This window comes from Dama dama, chromosome 25 (assembly GCF_033118175.1).
Source record: "Dama dama isolate Ldn47 chromosome 25, ASM3311817v1, whole genome shotgun sequence".
Taxonomy (NCBI): domain Eukaryota; kingdom Metazoa; phylum Chordata; class Mammalia; order Artiodactyla; family Cervidae; genus Dama; species Dama dama.
In genome coordinates, this window is record NC_083705.1 from 28,559,020 (window position 1) to 28,579,314 (window position 20,295).

General features: G+C 40.6%; 1 protein-coding gene across 2 annotated transcripts in view; it reads right to left on the reverse strand.

Moving 5' to 3' along the window:
• The window catches only part of RAB3C (RAB3C, member RAS oncogene family), a 290,840-nt gene that overhangs the window by 132,948 nt on the left and 137,597 nt on the right, over positions 1 to 20,295 (reverse strand). For both annotated transcript variants that reach the window (XM_061129756.1, XM_061129755.1), the window contains exon 3: positions 17,903 to 18,021. In XM_061129756.1, the coding sequence (XP_060985739.1) occupies positions 17,903 to 18,021 (119 nt within the window). The remainder of the gene's footprint in view (positions 1 to 17,902; positions 18,022 to 20,295) is intronic.

The window sequence follows — 20,295 nt, forward strand, 5'->3', positions numbered from 1 at the left end:
AGGGTCTGGTATTCGCATCTCTTTCAGAATTTTCCACAGTTTATTGTGATCCACACAGTCAAAGGCTTTGGCATAGTCAATAAAGCATAAGTAGATATTTTTCTGTAACTCTCTCACTTTTTCAATGATCCATTGGATGTTGGCAATTTGATCTCTGGTTCCTCTGTCTTTTCTAAAACCAGCTAGAACATCTGGAAGTTCATAGTTCACATATTGCTGAAGCCTGCTGGCTTGGAGAATTTTGAGCATTACATTACTAGTGTGTGAGATGAGTGCAATTGTGCGGTAGTTCGAGCATTCTTTTGGATTGCCTTTCTTTGGGTTTGGAATGAAAACTGACCTTTTCCAGTCTTGCGGCCACTGCCGAGTTTTCCAAATTTACTAGCATATTGAGTGCAGCACTTTCAGAGCATCATCTTTCAAAATTTGAAATAGCTCAACTGGAATTCCAACACTTCCACTAGCTTTGTAGTCATGCGTTATAAGGCCCACTTGACTTCACATTCCAGGATATCTGGCTCTAGGTCAGTGATCACACCATCGTGATTATCTGGGTCATGAAGATCTTTTTTGGATAGTTCTTCTGTGTATTCTTGCCACCTCTTCTTAATATCTTCTGCTTCTGTTAGGTCCATACCATTTCTGTCCTTTATTGAGCCCATCTTTGCATGAAATGTTCCCTTGGTATCTCTAATTTTCTTGAAGAGATCTCTATTCTTTTCCATACTGTTGTTTTCCTCTATTTCTTTGCATTGATCGCTGAGGAAGGCTTTCTTATCTCTCCTTGCTATTCTTTGGAACTCTGCATTCAGATGAGAATATCTTTCCTTTTCTCCTTTGCTTTTCACTTCTCTTCTTTTCACAGCTATTTGTAAGGCCTCCTCAGACAACCATTTTGCTTTTTTTGCATTTCTTTTCCATGGGGATATTCTTAATCCCTGTCTCCTGTACAATGTCACGAACCTCCATCCATAGTTCATCAGGCACTCTGTCTATCAGATCTAGTCCCTTAAATCTATTTCTCACTTCCACTGTATAATCATAATGGATTTGATTTAGGTCATACCTGAATGGTTTAGTGGTTTTCCCTACTTTTTTCAATTTAAGTCTGAATTTGGCAATAAGGAGTTCATGATCTGAGCCACAGTCAGCTCCTGGTCTTGTTTTTGCTGACTGTATAGAGCTTCTCCATCTTTGGCTGCAAAGAAACTCTACACATGATGTCCATGTGTAGAGTTTTCTCTTGTGTTGTTGGAAGAAGGTGTTTGCTATGACCAGTGCGTCCTCTTGGCAAAACTCTATTAGCCTTTGCCCTGATTCATTTTGTACTCCAAGGCCAAATTTGCCTGTTACTCCAGGTGTTTCCTGACTTCCTACTTGTGCGGGCGCAGGAGGGCCAAGAGGAGCTACTCCATGTTCAAGGTCAGTGTGGGCGGCCTTACCCTCGTCCAAGGTAAGGAGCAGTGGCTGCACTTTGCTGGAGCAGCCGTGAAGATATACCCCACGTCCGAGGTAAGAGAAACCCAAGTAAGACGGTAGGTGTTGCGAGAGGGCATCAGATGGCAGACACACTGAAACCATAATCACAGGAAACGAGTCAACCTGATCACAGGACCACAGCCTTGTCTAACTCAATGAAACTATGAGCCATGCCGTGTGGGGCCACCCAAGATGGATGAGTCATGGTGGAGAGGTCTGACAGAATGTGGTCCACTGGAGAAGGGACTGGCAAACCACTTCAGTATTCTTGCCTTGAGAACCCCATGAATAGCATGAAAAGGCAAAAAGATAGGACACTGAAAGATGAATTCCTCAGGTTGGTAGGTGCCCAATATGCTACTGGAGATCAGTGGAGAAATAACTCCAGAAAGAATGAAGGGATGTAGCCATAGCAAAAACAATACCCAGTTGTGGATGTGACTGGTGATAGAAGCAAGGTCTGATGCTGTAAAGAGCAATATTGCATAGGAACCTGGAATGTTAGGTCCATGAATCAAGGCAAATTGGAAGTGGTCAAACAGGAGATGGCAAGAGTAAGCATCGCCATTCTAGGAATCAGCAAACTAAGAAGGATTGGAGTGGGTGAAGTTAACTCAGATGACCATTATATCTACTACTGTGGGCAGGAATCCCTTAGAAGAAATGGAGTAGCCATCATGGTCAACAAAAGAGTCCAAAATGCAGTACTTGGATGCAATCTCAAAAATGACAGAATGATCTCTGTTCGTTTCCAAGGCAAACCATTCAATATCATGGTAATCCAAGCCTATGCCCCAACCAGTAATGCTGAAGAAGCTGAAATTGAATGGTTGTATGAAGACCTACAAGAGCTTTTAGAACTAACACTCAAAAAAGATGTCCTTTTCATTATAGAGGTAGGTGGTACCTCCCTACAAAAATTGAACTGACAGCATTGAGTTATTTTCTTCAAAATGTTCTGATACTATTCTAGCCCTTGATTATCAACTTGTAGGACACATAACTGATATATGCCTGAGACTGCTAGACTACGAAGACACCTGAGTAAGGTCTAGTCTTATATGCCTGTCTTTCTGTTGTTCATACATTCATTCATTCAACAAATATTTGTTGAACATTTAGTATGTGCCAGGGACTATTCTAGGCACTTAGATATAATACTGCATAAAAGGGATTAGCTATTCTGTGAGGCATGCTTGTTGGGGAGACAGACATGGTGCATAAGTCAATTAGAAAATACATAAGAGGGTGGTAGATGCTATGGAAACAATATGAAGCCAAAAAAGGGGATAGGAAGTGCTAAAGAGAGTTACAATATAAAATAGGGTGGGGGTGGCAGGCCTTGCTGATCAGGTGACATTATGGTGAAGAATGGAAGGTGGTGAGGGGAGAACCACAAGGATATCTGGGGAAGAGACTTCCAGGCAGTGGGAATAACAGGAGCAAATGCCCTGAGGTAGAAGCAGGTCTGGTATGTTCTAGGAATGGCAAAGAGGCTGGTGTGGCCAGACTGGGCTGTGAGAGAGGGCGAGCAGGAGAAGGTTTGGTCGGAGTGAGGCAGCGGGTATGTTGGGAGGGTCTGGTAGGCTCTTGAAAGGGCTCTGGCTTTAATCCAAGGGAGGTGGGATGCTATGAATATTTGGAGCAGAGGACTGATAAGATCTCACCTGAAAATAAGGTTTTGCAGATGATCAGATTAAGCTGAGGTTGTTAGGGTAGGCCCTGATCCAATAAGACAGAGTCCTTATAAGAAGGAGAAATTTGCACACATAGGGACACTCATACAAAGGGGAGATGATATGAAAACACAGGGAGAATGCCGTCTACAGGCCAAAGAATGTCCAAGGCTACCAGAAAGGAGAGAAGCATGGAAGAGGTTCTCAGAGGCCTCAGAAAGAGCCAACGCAGCTGACACTTCAATCTGGGACTTCTAGTCCCAGAACTGAGATAATACATTCCTCTGTGTTTTAAGCACCCACTCTGTAGTACTTTGTGTCAGCAGCCCTAGCAAACTAATGCAGAGAAGGCAATGGCACCCCACTCCCGTACTCTTGCCTGGAAAATCCCATGGACGGAGGAGCCTGGTAGGCTGCAGTCCATGGGGTCACTAGGAGTCGAACACGACTGAATGACTTCACTTTCACTTTTCACTTTCATGCATTGGAGAAGGAAATGGCAACCCACTCCAGTGTCCTTGCCTGGAGAATCCCAGACCTGGTGGTCTGCTGTCTATGGGGTCGCACAGAGTCGGACACGACTGACGCGACTTAGCAGCAGTAGCAAACTAATGCACAGTGGAAACAACAGTAGGGGGAGGGAAGTGGTAGGATTTTGAATATGTGATTATTATTCATGGATTCCATATTTTTGAATTTAATAGTTTATTTTTAATCTGAAAATAAACACAACACTTGCACAGACATTTGCAAGCATGAGCAAGGTGGTGAAAAACCTGAGTGGCCTGAAACCATACTCCCAGCTGAGCTGAAGAAGGCAAGGCCATAAGAAGGTCTGCCTTCTTATTTCAGCTCTCACTCTCAAAATACATTTAAAGCCATACTCTCCGCATTTTTTTTAATTGATGATTTTGCTGTTCAAGATGACTTCCAAGCATAATGGTGAGGTGCTGTCTTTAGTGCAAGAGGGCAGTGACGTGCCTTATGGAGGAAATAGCTGTGTTGGATGTTTCATATGTGCATGAGTTATATTGCTGTTCGCCATAAGTTCAATGTCAGGAATCAACAGTATATATTAAATATGGCATCCTGAAGCAGAAACACAGCTAACATAAGATATATATGATTGGCCAGCAAAAATATGGTGGATAGAAGCTCGCAGGAAAGTAACCCCGTACCTCATCAATGGGGCAATGATTCTGTACTCATTAACTCAATACTTTTGATAACCTTACAGAGAATAACTACCTCAAAGAATAAGAGGACATTGTATTTTGAAATTAGAGCCAAGATATAACAGTATTTTTTTAAAGGACTGGATGTGGGGTCTGAGAAAATGAGACATTAGGATTAACCCCAATGTGTTTGGTCTGATAAACTGGAAAGATGGAGACAGAAAAAATAATGGGGTTTTTTTGAAAGCCCCTGTGGATTAGGAGCCACACACTTTCTAAATACTAACTTGAACTTAAGTTGGTGATGTGTATAAGAATACTGTTTCATGATTGGATCAGAGCTGATGTAAGAAATGTAGTCATTAAGATCCACAGAGAGGGGAGACTCTTTGGTGCCCAGCATGAGATGGTGGTAAAACTCAGGGGTCAAATGTCTGAGCTCTAGTGCCACCACTGTCCCCTTCAAGCTATCTCAGAATCAATCTTACAATTGAGATGACCCTTGAACAAGATTCAGTTCAGTTCAGTCGCTCAGTCGTGTCTGACTCTTTGTGACCCCATGAATTGCAGCACGCCAGGCCTCCCTGTCCATCACAAACTCCCGGAGCTTACTCAGACTCATGCCCATCGAGTTGGTGATGCCATCCAGCCATCTCATCCTCTGTCGTCCCCTTCTCCTCCTGCCCCCAATCCCTCCCAGCATCAGGGTCTTTTCCAATGAGTCAACTCTTCGCCTGAGGTGAACAAGATTAAGAAGCTCTAAAAAAGGCTTGGCAATTGCTCCTCATATCTTATTAATTGTTATTATCTGGCTAAAATTATTTGAGATTTAACCTGAAGTCACCTTAATTTAAGACCTTTTTATTTTTCTGGAGAAGAAGATAGAGAAGGAAAATTGCAGAGGAAGAGAACATGTGAAGGTGAAATTTCACTCATTCTAGCACATCTGCAGTAGGACCCTGAATGTCATGGAAATGAATTATTTAAAACTGGTGGGATGGTGGTGTCAGACTTTTATCTTTAGTCTGGTGGTTTTTAAAAATTATCAATCTGCTCACCAGATTTCCTGCCTTAAAAAATGTATATTTATAGTTTCTTATTGTGTCATAAAAAGCAGAATGTAAATAAGTAAGGTGGAGGGAGATAAGCCAAATGACAATCTCCTGCAGGAAATACAGCAGCCTGTGGCCATGCCATACTTAGAACAGAAGTGCATTTAAAGTCGGGAATGGGAAGGATTTTAAATCAAGCTAAAATGCCCTGCAGTGTGTACAGACATTTGAGTCTTAGTGCTAGATACTCAGGAAAAGCCTGGACAACAGATTCAAATTCCATATACCCAGGATCACGTTCCAACTGAGATCCAGGAAATTCTCTTGTCTACAATCCCTCTGAGAAACATTTCAAAGGCAGTGAAATTTTCAACGCGGATCTTCTGTTCCTAGAACTATCTAAATCTATTTGGGGCTTGTTTCTCTAATAAATCATTCATTTATTTCTTAAATCAAAGCCCACTGAACGATTCAAAGCACAGAATACTCTTTTTCCCAAAAAGGGGTAACCTCTATTTTCTCAAAATTATGGAGCTAAATTGCTGCTCTTGACTAAACTCCACACAGCTGTCTCCTTAACAAACAGCAGTTTGGAACAAATAGAGATTTGGCAAATTAGTCTAGTTACTGACCGTGATGACACACTCTTTCTCTACCTGGACAAAGCTGAAGAACACTGTAAGCACTGTTTCAGCATCCAGTCTGATTGTTTACAGCCACCTCACTTTCCTGTGTCTTTTTACAAAATATGCCAATCAGGTCAGATAACCTTACTGGATGTAACTTTCTATGCAGGTTGCACTCACCTTAAATAATTCTTGAACAGCCACTTGCGCCAAGCATTCGGGTAGGCACTGGGATATAAAGGTAAAAAAGAGAAGGCACAGACCTTGTCTTCAATGAACTTGGAATCCAGCAGGAAAACATAAAACTAAACAGGGGTTTACAATGTGTTATGAGATATAGCAGTGCTGAGATGGTTGGATGGCATTATCAACTCAATGGACATGAATCTAAGAAAACTCCAGGAGATGGTGAAGAACAGGGAAGCCTGGGGTGCTGCAGTCCATGGGGTCACAGAGAATCAAGACACGGCTTAGTGACTGAACAACAACTTAGCAGGGGTGGTGTTTCAAGAGCCTACTACAGGAGCAAGCAAACAAATCCCACACTAGAAAAAAAATTATGAAAAAATATGGTCAAGCTGAGATCTAAAGGATGAAAGGAAATTAGCATGATCTGTGTGGAGGCTGGAGGGATGTGGTTTCATGTAGAAGGCAGGGTATATACAAAGGCTCAGAGGAAGAGAAACCCAGAAGTACAAGAAGATCAAGGAACTGAAAGAAGTTCAAAAATCAGAAAGACTTTAACAAGCCTTGTAATAATACAAGGTCAGCATCTGGTTTTCTAAGTATTAGCACATAAGCTCAAACTGCCTTCTATCTGAGATATAGTGCAGAAAAAAGGAATTGACGGAGGAGAGTCTAGGGAGCACAGAATCTATGCACTCCGTTGAGGAGTTACCATTCGATTATTGGATCCTTTAAGACCACAAGAAATCTGTATGTGTTTGGATCACATTTCCCAGCCTCCCATGGGGCCTTCACCAAACATGCTCTAATGTTCATCTCGTATGTTTTGAAGGCACTATAAAAACAGGAGTCTCATGAGGTCTTTTTAGTATTAGTTGTGAAAGTCAGTATTGAAATAAAGTCAATGTGCCCCCAAATTAAAGACATTTCTAGCAGAATTCAGTGAAAAATTTTCTTTGCCCTCATGGATTCCTGTAGTAATTTTTACCCTTTCCTATAATGAGAGCTGTATATTATATCATGTTTAATTTTTTTTGCAGCCATGGTTTTCACTTTGGTTTAAAAGACTCTCAGAACCAAATTTTCAACACGAGAGCCATTTTACCCTTTGACTTTCCATAGGCTTTTAAATTCTCTGTCAGATGACCTCAACCTTATCTGCCCCCTCAAATTCTCCGGGACTTATGTGACTGAAGGGCTACTGGCCAGCCACTCATTCCATTCCTGCAAAGGCTCTGCTCAGCTATCATCTCTGTTATCAACATGACTCAGGCATGACCCAAAGCCGCTACCTCAGGCTAATGCCACACAGTTCTGCCTCCCACACTGAAGTTGCCCCGTTGGCACTGAAATGAGTCATCCTTGGATGTGGAGGCGTTAAAGTCCCAGAAACAACCTCTGACCAATACGAGACAAGGGCTCATGCAGAAACTCTTCTTTCATCTACCTGACAGTCTCTGTAGAAGTGCCTCTGAGGTCAAGGGTCAGTTGCACTTGATACCAAGGGTGACGGGTTCTTGCCAGGTGCCCCCTAGTGTGGGCTCCCCCTTTCCCATGCCACACTTCCCTCTCTTGCTTCCCTAAGATTCTAGTTCCCAATAAAGTATTAGCATTTATTGCTTCCCCACCCTGTTTCTAGGAAACTAGGCCTAAAGCAAACATTCCCCCCGGCCCCGATTCTTAGGAGTCATTCTCTACTATTTTATTAACCATATTGTATGCATCTTTTGTGTTTACTTCATCACATTCTTTTTGAAAATTTGTAGACTCAAGATAAACTTATAAATAAGATCACAGTGAGCTTCATTTTGTATTAAATTTACAGAAATGGGAATATGACTAAATTAAGGAAAGTATTTTTATTTCAGTTCAGCTCAGTTCAGTCACTCAGTCGTGTCCAACTCTTTGCAACCTTATGAACCGCACCACGCCAGGCCTCCTTGTCCATCACCAACTCCCGGAGTTTACCCAAACTCATGTCCATTCAGTCAGTAATACCATCCAACCATCTCATCCTCTGTCATCCCCTTCTCCTCCTGCCCTCAATCTTTAGCATCAGGTCTTTTCAAATGTGTCAGCTCTTTGCATCAGGTGGCCAAAGTATTGGAGTTTCAGCTTCAACATCAGTCCTTCCAAATTCCTTTAATAACAGTCCATTTGAAAATTCAAAGTACAGTCTAATGTGTTTTCAAAAAATGGATAGCTTCTATTTTCCCAAAATGATTTGTTAGTTTGCTGCCAGTCTCTCTAAATGTTATACTTATCTTCTTAACTGACTAGAATTTATGTGTAGTTAAATTTTAAGAAATTTTTCACTTAATCTAAATATTCCTACAGATAGATTGTTTAAGGATTTTACAGATATCACAGCCAACAAGCATTTTCTTTTTTCTTTTTCTATATAATGAAAGTGCATTTTGTTAGGAAGAGTATTTGAAGCTTTAGTTGCAAATAAAGTACAATTAATTTTTCATTTAGCCATATATTCTTTTTTCTGTATTTTTTCTAGCCTTAAGATTAGCAGTTGGAGAATAGTAATTTAAATAATCTGTTTATTTGTACTTGTTTTTCAGGAATACCTTATTTTACATTGTAGAAAACCATTGTGGAATATCAGCAAGTGTCTCCTTCCCCACTCCTGCTGGATAATACTGTATATGTAAGCAAGTTTGTATTGCTGAGCTGGATTTTTTTTCCCAAACAGGTTTTTTCCCTGAAGTATGAATAGAGTACTCATATTCATAGACATAGAAAGTAAAATAATGGCTCAGGGGTTGGGGATAAAGGAGAACAGGAGGTTATTATTAAATTGTCACAGTTTCAGTTTTACAAGATGAGCTGTGGAGATGGACTGTAGTGATGATTGCACATCAACAACAGTGTATTTAATACCACTGAACTGTGTACTTAAAAATGATTAAGGTTGTAAATTTTAAGTTCTGTATATTTTACCACAATCAAAATAAAAATTTAGAAAAGTTTTAATAAAATTGTACAGTAGTCAGTACTAGAGAAAAAAGATGAATGAACTTACACTGAAATACAGAAGACAAAACATAATATAAAGGGTAAGCTAGGTTTTTTATGTGTTCTGCAGAGAGTACTAGGGTAGCATGGATGCAGAGTTATGGGAGTGAAGATCATTGTTCGTTGCGAATGGAAATTGGGGTGGGTGGGAACCAGGGCAGCAATATCTTCAAAAGCTTCATAGATGAGTTGATGTTTGAGATGGCCTTGAAAAGAGAATAAGAATTTAGAAAGATAGCAGAGAAGACATTCCAAGCAGAGGAATAGAGTTATTGAAAAACTGAAACATTTGTAAATGAGAACAGTTCTCTCCGGTTGAACTCTAGGAACAATGGAAGAGAGTGGTAGGGAATGATGTGAATGGAATAGAAATGGTGGCTACACTGTCTACCATGTTAGAGGCTGTGGATTTCATTTTAAATCAATGCTCTTAATGAGAAATGGGCATCAGTATCACTGAAAGAGCTGTCACACATACATATGCCAGTATTTATCACTGCAAATTTGGTTTAGTCTATATACAGTGGAGCCTGGGCTTCTGCATGCTGTCAAGTCTCGACCATGATTCCCAGAATCTCCACTATGAGAAATAAGACATTATTGAAGGTTTTATTTTTCAGATGAGAGATATGTTACTTAGCTCTGATAACAATATAATGGATGAACTGGAGAGGGTGGGGCTTGCTGGTAAGCACACAAAGCAGAAAACTGCTAAAGTGCTGAGAGCTAAGGTTCCTAAATAACTCATGACAGTCTGAATTTAGACAGTGGCTGGAGGGACAAAGGCATTAAAAAAATCAAAACTACTGAATCTGGTAGTCAGTAGGATATAACAGGTTCAGTTCAGCTCATTCATGTCTGACTTTTTGCGACCCCATGCAGCACACCAGACTTTCCTGCCCATCACTAGCTCTCAGAGCTTGCTCAAACTCATGTCCATTGAGTCAGATATGCCAGCCAACATTCTCATCCTCTGTCATCCCCTTCTCTTCCTGCCTTCAATCTTTCCCAACATGAGGATCTTTTCCAGTGAGTTGGCTCTTTGCATCAGGTGGCCAAAGTACTGGAGTTTCAGCTTCAGCGTCAGTCCTTCCAATGAACATTCAGGACTGATTCCCTTTAGGATTGACTGGCTGTATTTCCTTGCAGTTCAAGGAACTCTTAAGAGTCTTCTCCAACATCACAGTTTGAAAGCATCAATTCTTCGGCGCTCAGCATTCTTTACAGTCCAACTCTCACATCCATACATGACTACTGGAAAAACCATAGCTTTGACTAGATGGACCTTTGCTGCAAAGTAATGTCTCTGCTTTTTAATATGCTGTCTAGGTCGGTCAGAGCTTTTCTTCCAAGGAGCAAGTGTCTTTTAATTTCATGGCTGCACTCACCATCTGCAGTGATTTTGGGGCCAAAGAAAATGAAGTCTCTCACTATTTCCATTGTTTTCCCATCTATTTGTCATGAAGTGATGGGACCAGATGCCATGATCTTAGTTTTCTGAATGTTGAGTTTTAAGCCAACTTTTTCACTCTCCTCTTTCATTTTCATCAAGAAGTTCTTTATTTCTTCTTCACTTTCTGCCATAAGGGTGGTTTCATCTGTGTATCTGAGGTAATTGATATTTCTCCCGGAAATATTGATTCCCGCTTGTGCTTCATCCAGCCTGGATTTCACATGATGTACTCTGCATTTAAGTTTAATAAGCAGATGACAATATACAACTTTGATGCACTCCTTTCCCAATTTAGAACCAGTCTGTTGTTCCATGTCCAGTTTTAACTGTTGCTTCTTGACCTGAATACAAATTTTTCAGGAGGCACATTAGGTGGTCTGGTATTCCCATCTCTTGAAGAATTTTCCAGTTTGTTGTGATCCACACAGTCAAAGGCTTTGGCATAGTCAATAATGCAGAAGTAGATGTCTTTCTGGTATTCTCTTGCTTTTTTGATGATACAACAGATGTTGGCCATTTGATCTCTGGTTCCTCTGTCTTTTCTAAATCCAGCTTGTACATCTGGAAGTTCACAGTTCATGTACTGTGGCAGCATGGCTTGGAGAATTTTGAGCATTACTTTGCTAGCATGTGAGATGAGTGTAATTGTGAGGTAGCCTGAACATTCTTTGGCATTGCCTTTCTTTGGGATTGGGACGAAAACTAACCTTTTCCAGTCCTGTGGCCACTGCTGAGTTTTCCAAATTTGCCAACATATTTAGTACAGCACTTTCAGAGCATCATCTTTCAAGATTTGAAATAGCTCAACTGGAATTCCATCACATCCACTAGCTTTGTTCGTGGTGATGCTTCCTAAGGCCCACTTGACTTCACATTCCAGGATGTCTGGCTGTAGGTGAGTGATCACACCATCTGGTTATCTGGGTCATGAAGATCTTTTTTGTATAGTTCTGTGTATTCTTGCCACCTCTTCTTAATATTTTCTGCTTCTGTTGGGTCCAAGCTATTTCTCTCCTTTATTGTGCCCATCTTTGTGTGAAATGTTCCCTTGGCATCTCTAATTTTCTTGATGAGATCTCTAGTCTTCTCTATTCTATTGTTTTCCTCTATTTCTTTGCATTGCTCATTGAGGAAGGCTTTGTTATCTCTCCTTGCTGTTCTTTGGAACACTGCATTCAAATGGGTATATCTTTTCTTTTCTCCTTTGCCTTAGCTTCTCTTCTTTTCAGCTACTTGTAAGGCTTCCTCAGACAACCATTTTGCCTTTTTGCATTTCTTTTTCTTGGGGATGGTCTTGATCCCTACCTCCTGTACAATGTGACGAACCTCCGTCCATAGTTCTTCAGACACTGTCTATCAGGTCTAATCCCTTGAATCTATTTGTCACTTCCATTGTATAGTCGTAAGAGATTTGATTTAGGTATACCTGAATGGTTTAGTCATTTTCCCTACTTTCTTCAACTGAAGTCTGAATTTGGCAATAAGGAGTTCATGATCTGAGCCACAGTCAGCTCCCGGTCTTATTTTTGCTGACTGCGTAGAGCTTCTCCATCTTTGGCTGTAACGAATATAATCAATCTGATTTCGGTATTGACCATCTGGTGATGTCTGTGTGTAGAGTCGTCTTGTGTTGTTGGAAAAGGGTGTTTGCTGTGACCAGTGTGTTCTCTTGGCAAAACTCTGTTAGGCTTTGCCCTGCTTCATTTTGTACTCTAAGGCCAAATTTGCCTGTTATTCCAGGTATTTCTTGACTTCCTACATTTGCATTCCAGTCCCCTATAATGAAAAGGATATCTTTTTTGAGTTCTAGAAGGTCTTGTCGGTCTTCATAGAACTGTTCAACTTCAGCTGCTTCAGCATTACTGGTTGGGGCATAGACTTGGATTACTGTGATATTGAATGGTTTGCCTTCAAAACAAACAGAGATCATTCTGTAATTTTGAGGTTGTACCCAAGAGCTGCATTTTGGACTCTTTTGTTGACTATAATGGCTACTCCATTTCTTCTAAGGGATTCATGCCCATAGTAGTAGATACAATGGTCATCTGAGTTAAATTTGCCCATTCCAGTCCATTTCACTGATTCCTAAAATGTCGATGTTCACTCTTGCCATCTCCTGTTTGACCATTTCCTATTTACCTCGGTTCAGGGACCTAACAATCCAGGTTCCTATGCAATATTGTTTTTTACAGCATGCGACTTTACTTCCATCACCAGTCACATCCACAACTGGATGTGTTGTGTATGTGAACCTGGGGAGTTCGTCTTTCAGTGTCATATCTTTTTGCCTTTTCATACTGCTCATGGGGTTTTCAAGGGAACAATACTGAAATGGTTTGCCATTCCCGTCTCCAGTGGACCACGTTTTGTCAGAACTCTCTACCATGACCTGTCCATCTTGGGTGGCCCTAAATGGCATGGCTCATAGTTTCATTGAGTTAGACAAGGCTGTGGTACATTGTAACAGGTAAAGAGAGAAAAATCAAACTTAGAGCTCAGATTTCAACAGCAGGCAACTGGGTGCTGGTGGATTCATTAACTGGGATAGTAAATACTGGCATAGGTACTAACTACAGTCCTAAAAGACGATGCTGTGAAAGTGCTGCACTCAATATGCCAGCAAATTTGGAAAACTCAACAGTGGCCACAGGACTGGAAAAGGTCAGTTTTTGTTGCAGTCCCAAAGAAAGGCAATGCCAAAGAATGTTTAAACTAGTGCACAATTGCACTTACCTCATACTCTAGCCAAGTAACACTCAAAATTCTCCAAGCAAGTCTTCAAAAGTACGTGAACCGAGAACTTCCAGATGTACAAGCTGGATTTAGAAAAGGTAAAAGAACCAGAAATGAAATTGCCAACATCCGTTGGATCACGGGAAAAGCAAGAGAATTCAGAAAAGCATCTAATTCTGCTTCACTGTGTACCCTAAAGCCCTTGTATGGAACACAACAAACTGGAAAATTCTTCAAGAGATGGGACTACCAGACCACCTTACCTGCCTCCTGAAAAATCTTTTTGCAGGTCAAGAAGCAACAGTTAGAACCAGACATGGAACAATGAACTGGTTCCAAATTGGGAAAGGAGTATGTCAAGCCTGTATATTGTCACCCTGTTTCTTTAATGTAAATGAAGAGTATATCATTCAAAATGCCATGCTGGATGAAGCAGAAGCTGGAATCAAGATTGCTGGGAGTAATATCAATAATCTCAGATATGCAAATTACACACCCTTATGGCAGAAAGTGAAGAGGAACTAAAGAGCCTCTTGATGAAGATGAAAGAAGAGAGTGAAAAAGCTGGGTTAAAATTTAACATTTAAAAAACAAAAATCATGGCATCCAGTCCTATCACTTCATGGCAAATAGATGAGAAAACAACAGAAACAGTGAGAGACTTTATTTTCTTTGGGCTCCAAAATTACTGAAGATGGTGACTGCAGGCATGAAATTAAAAGATGCTTGCTCTTTGGAAGAAACATTATGACAAACATAGCATAATAGAAAGCAGAGACATTTCTTTGCTGGTAAAGGTCTGTCTAGTCAAAGCTATGGTTTTTTTAGTAGTCATGTATGGATGTGAGAACTGAACCATAAAGAAGGCTGAGCACCAAAGAATTGATGGTTTTGAACTGTGGTATTGGAGAAGACTCTTCAGAGTCCCTTGGATAGCAAGGAGATCACACCAGTCAATCCTAAAGGAAATCAACCCTGAATATTCATTGGAAGGACTGATGCTGAAGCTCCAAAACTTTGACCACCTGATGCAAAGAGCCGTTAGAAAAGACCCTGATGCTGGGAAAGATTGAAGGCAGGAGGAGAAGGGGACGACAGAGGATGAGATTCTTGTATGGCGTCGCTGACTCGATGGACATGAACAAGCAAGTTCTGATAGATAGTGAAGGACAGGGAAGCCTGGCGAACTGCAGTCCATGGGCTCACAAAGAGTCAGACACAACCGAGTGGCTGAACAACAACAACACTAACTACAACATCTGGCAGTCTGACTGTCAAAGAGGAGGTGTTCAATACCCGTTGAATGAATGAAAGATACCTAATAAACCAATGATCATACAAGTGTGGATGACAACATGAGTAAGTAGGGCTGATTTATGGATAAACTTTGTTGAGTTTTGACAGATATGTGTATCTAGGGAGGTAGAGTAGGAGCTTGTGAAAAAGAAATGCATAACAGAGGGTACCAGCAAACAAAAACCCCACAAAGGTTAGAAAGTTTACACTCAGTTCCAAAAACAGTAAAAGGTTCAGTTTAGCTTTAGAACAGTGAGAGATGAGACTGTAAAAAATGTGGGCTCCATGATGTTCTGTGTCTGAAAGTCAGTCTGAGGAAGTTTTAATTAATTAAGAAGGTGATAGTAAGTCAAGGCTATTGAGCAGGGGTCTTCCATGATCTTTAGGATCACTTTCTTTTGGGAAACTTTTATAGCAGCACTGGGATAGGATGGATTGGAATGGGAAGAAATCTAAGGGGAGGAAGATCAGTTAGAAGGATATTATGAAGGAAGAAACAAAGATCAGAAGACGTCCTGATGGTCACATGGTTTGTCAGGCAGGAACAGATTCAAGGGATATTCATGAAAGAGTCAATATGCAAGCTCAGGCCCCAGACTGGGATGGACAGAAGATAGAGTTGGATTCGAGGTGGAATCTGGGTGGCAAAGCATTGTCGCCTCAATGAACAGCAAAAACTGAAGCCAGGAAGGTGAGCAGTTTCAGGGGAAGACAAGTGCTTCTGAGATGCCAGAAGGAGACAGCAGGACATGGAACACTGCACTTCAGAAGAGAGACTGGGGCCTGACCGTTAAAGTTGGGAATCACCTGATATAAGTGATGATGATGTATGTCAATGGATAAGATGGCCAAGGAAACAGAATAAGCCCAGGAAAAAAAAGCCAGGAGTGGATGCTTACCCTTGGCTGGGTGAGGCGGGAAGTGAAAGTTAGGAAGTAGAAAGAGGAGCAGTCAGAGAGAGACAAGATTAATCTGGGAAATGTGCTTCTAAGAGGACAGGAGACAGAGCTTCAAAGGAAAGAGTGGGTCAATAGAGCCAAATAGAGAACTGGAGAAGAAGAAGAATTGACAGGGGAGATAGCTGGTCAGGGCTGCAGAGGGAAGGCACAGAGGAGGGCATGGGGAAGATGTCCTTTTCCATAGTGTTTCTAATGCAAGAGTCAGGGGTATTACTGGGATGGCTCCTACACTGTTATCAATGTGGTTTCATAGAACCCATAGATCCATCTCTTCTCAGCAGTCATTGGAAAAATGGGTCACAAGTATGGGTACAAATCAATTTAAGAACCCTGAGATCTGAAATCTAATTCATGAACATTCCTGGGTCTTATCCTGTCCTGAGAGGAAACAGTCAAAGTTCAAATGACCGTTTAGTACAGCAGCGTGTGTGCCAGAGCTATGGGTGGTGCTGGGTAGCACCACGGTATAACTGAACCAACCATTCTCTTACTAATTTGAAATGCTACTTTTATCGTAGAGTAAATCCCAAATGACTTTGTGTCTATACCTGGACTCTCTGTTTCATTTCATTTTGTACCAAACCTCCTGGTATTTGATTGGGATTGCCTTGAGTTCATGAATTTATTTGTGAAGAACTGGCATGTTTTACAATATTCAGTCTACTAAAAAGAGGGGGGTACTTAAGCCTTCTTCTATGCCATTTAGTGAAGATAAGTACTTTTCATAGAGGTCCTAAGCTTGTCTTTTGAATTACTATTGTTAGTGGTATTAGTATTATTTTTTGTATTTTAAGTGTGTGTGTGTGTGTGTGTGTAAATAAGAAGGATGCAGGTGCTTTCTCAGATAAGCAATATGAATTTTAAAAAGCAATCTAAAGCAAATGTAAATCTTTAATAGCATTTGGCCTTCACTGAGGGCTTCCCAAGTGGCTCAGTGGTAAAGAATAGACCTGCCGGTGTAGAGATGCAGAAGACATGAGTTCGATCCCTGGGTCGGGAAGATCCCCTGGAGGAGGAAATGGCAACCCACTCCAGTATTCTTGCTGCGCAAATTCCATAGACAGAGGAACCTGGTGGGCTACAGACCATGAGGTTGCAAAGAGTGGGACATAGCTGAGCAACTGAGCATGACCTTCACTGAGCTGATACACAGATAAATAAATCATTTTGGATAATACTGTTATTAAAATAGAAAAAAAATGTCATTTATTTTACCTGTATATTGCTAGTTTTTCCTTCAATAATACAAGCTGTGGCTATGTATGTTAAAATGTGGAGTCTGTTGAGCCCTCCCCATCCCCCACCCTGCAAATCACGTTTATCACAGGTATTGTCACATGGTTTGATGTAACTGGGAGTAAAGAAAGATTTCAGTTTTATCTTTTCCTTCATCCCAGTCCTTTGGAAATTTTCAGTCTGAAGAAAAATGTAAAACTATCTAACAAATCCAGATAAGGAGTCAGGAAACTTTTACTGTAAACCGCCAGAGAGAAAATGTTTTAGGCTTGTGGGCTATACGGTCGCTGTTGCAGCTACCTAACTCTGTTGTTGTACGTGAAAGCGGCCATAGACAATAAGTAACTGAGCCTGGTTGTGTTTTAAGAAAACATTTTAAAAATATTTATTTATTTATTTGGCCGCACCGGGCCCTACCTGTGGCATGAGATCTTCTGTCTTCATCATGGAGTCTTTAGTTGTGGCATGCAGACCCTTAGGTGCCCCACATGGGATCTAGTTCCCTGACCAGGGACAGAACCTGGGGCCCCTGCCGTGGGAGTGTAGAGTCCTAGCCACTGCACCGCCAGGGAAGCCCTTCTAACAAAACTTTATTCATGAAACAAGTGGTGAGCCGGCTGTGGTGCATAGGCCAGATCTGGCCTATGGCTCATGGTTTCTAGATCCCTAGTTTAGACCAGTATACTTCCAAATTTTTCATTATCTGTGCTTCGAAAAATTGAAAGCAATGTACTTGTCCCCATGGAACTAAAGATGACAGGATGCAAAGTGCTGGAGTGAACAAAACAGAGCGAAATCACCAAAAGGATTTTTTATCAATACTCCCATAATGAGTCTGAGCATAGATAGCCCCTATCGGCTTTCTGAAACACAACTGGGATCATAGTACATAAAAAATATACATATTATATTGTGGTGTGGTCACTGCTTTGAGGAGAGAGAAAGAGTTGAATGAAAACAGAAAATCATCATTATTAGTAACGGAAACATATGCTGTTACTTACCAGTCCTGTACTGCATTGAAGGATTCTTCATTTGTGATGTCATACATTAAAATAAAGCCCATGGCACCGCGATAATAGGCTGTGGTGATAGTCCTGTATCTTTCCTGGCCTGCTGTGTCCTACAAAATAAAAATAACAACCTCTCAAAACTGAAGCAATATGTCTTTTGGGGAGTGATTAATTATTCCCCAAATAGTCATACAGAGAGTTTACATTATACTTGCAATGTCTAGCTGTATATGTTTTTCAGTCTTATTTTTCCTAATCATTTTCATAGGGCAGCTCTGCAATATTATGAGAAAATCTTTCTGGGGGGTAAAGGGCTAGCTCAGAGTACCTCCTACATTTGTTCATTCCCATTAAGCAGCACCTAGCTATAGAGAAAAGGATAGTTCATACATATCAAAATCTGTGGCTTTTTGTATAGTTTAAAACCAGGGGAGTACATTAACTCCATCATTACGTATTTACTGTCTATCTGCCATGTACAAGCCTCTGTGGAGGGAAAAAAGAAACTTATGAAAAAGTGTCTGCATTTAAAAACTTGCAGTGTAGTTTCAGTTTATTCAACAGTAAAAAATGAGAATAAAAATACCTGCTTTGTATGAGTGTTTGAGTTGAACATAGGAGGAGTTCCCAGTCGCCCATTAGAGAACCAGGGAGACATGCACAAACCACTGAACCTCTATGAACTTGAGCCCCTTAAAGTCTAGCATGCTTATTAGGGTGGCATGATATAATGTATTAGAAGTGCTTCATAGAGCCTGACACTCAAAAGTGGCCAATACACAGCAAGAACTGGCTGTTACTCCTGAAATTTGGGGAGGTTAAATCTAACACAGAATGGCACATGGCAGCTTACAAATGCAGGTGTTCAGAACCAGCAAAAGAGCCACATGCAGCAGGGAAAACTGAGAGTTAGAGGCATCCCTGAAATGACCTGTATATGCCATGGACACTGCACAGTGTAGCTGAAGAAATTATTATTCAGCCAAGTCTTGCCCTTTGTCTTCTTAGGATCTGGGGTTTCACTTACAACCCAGTGCTCCTTGGTTTCCCTCTTCACCACTTTCCCAGGAGATTGGGCTCTGATTTCTCCATCCTAGTATTCTCGGTGCTTAGCATTTTGGACAGAGATGTTACCTTCTTTCTGACTTCAGTCTGGGTCCTCTTTCCTCCCTTCTCTCAGAGATGCCTCCTTTGTAAACAAAATGGATCCCATTTCCAAGCCCCGAAGGGAAAGCTAATGTGTTAGATGATATAAGAAGAGGTTCCTTTCACATCAAAATGAAATGTACATCTCCTGGGTCTCAAACAGATTCTCACTGGACATGCCGTTCCTTGCGGGTAGCCCCCTCCCACTCAGATGCATACACGACACCTCAAACTAACAGCAGGAAATTCAAGACTGCTCACAATTTTCTCCTACTTTGAGTGATTTATTCTATTTGGCCCTTGAAAACTCAGAGAAGGGTGACTAAAGAGGCCAAGGAAACCAGCAAATTATTTCAGGAGAATGTGGGGGTGTGAAAAAAAGCTTGAAAATTAGCAAAGGGTGTGACTGTGCATGAAGTCAGAAACAATTATACTCTAACTTGTGGAGTATGGATAAGACTGGCCTGATTAGAGGTATTTATTAGGTAATGTTATTGAAATAAGTTTCCAAAGGTAAGATGAAAAAGATTATGGTACTCAAAATAGTGAAAATGAAGCAAAACAAGCAAGGAAGGTCTTTCAGAACATACCACTAATTGGCAGAAAACAAAAAGAAAGTCTAGATCTCACCACATGAAAATCTGACCATTTTTTGAATATAGGAAAAAACTCTTAAAAATAAAATTGAAATGATGTGAATCAGATAATATTTGATTATTTTACTGTACTTTGCTTAGCATTTTATAAATATGAATGTGTAGATGTTAGCAATAACCTTAGATATCAAAAACTGCATGTAATTGGGACAAATATACAAATTTATCAGACAGGAAGAATTCAATCTTCAGCTTATTTGGATATTCTTGGATATTCATTGGATCTAATTCCATTAACAGTATATCCAGTTGTTAAATAAAGAGGAAAGTTAGAGAATGAAATGAAATGGTGTTTAAAAAGCAAGATTCATGTCAATGTATGACAAAACCCACTACAATATTGTAAATTAATTAGCCTCCAACTAATAAAAATAAAATAAAAAAAAGCAAGGTATAATCAGAGATTGTGTAATATATTTTAGCTCTCTGGGGCACACAACCCTTTACAACTAGTCATCCTATTTTAAAACTTGGGCACTTTTTCTTGGGTTCATAATTTTTCAGAATACATTATCTATAAAATTACCTTTTTTTCCCCTACTGTGAAGTAACTTTAAAAAGCTTTCTTTATTTCTTGGTAAA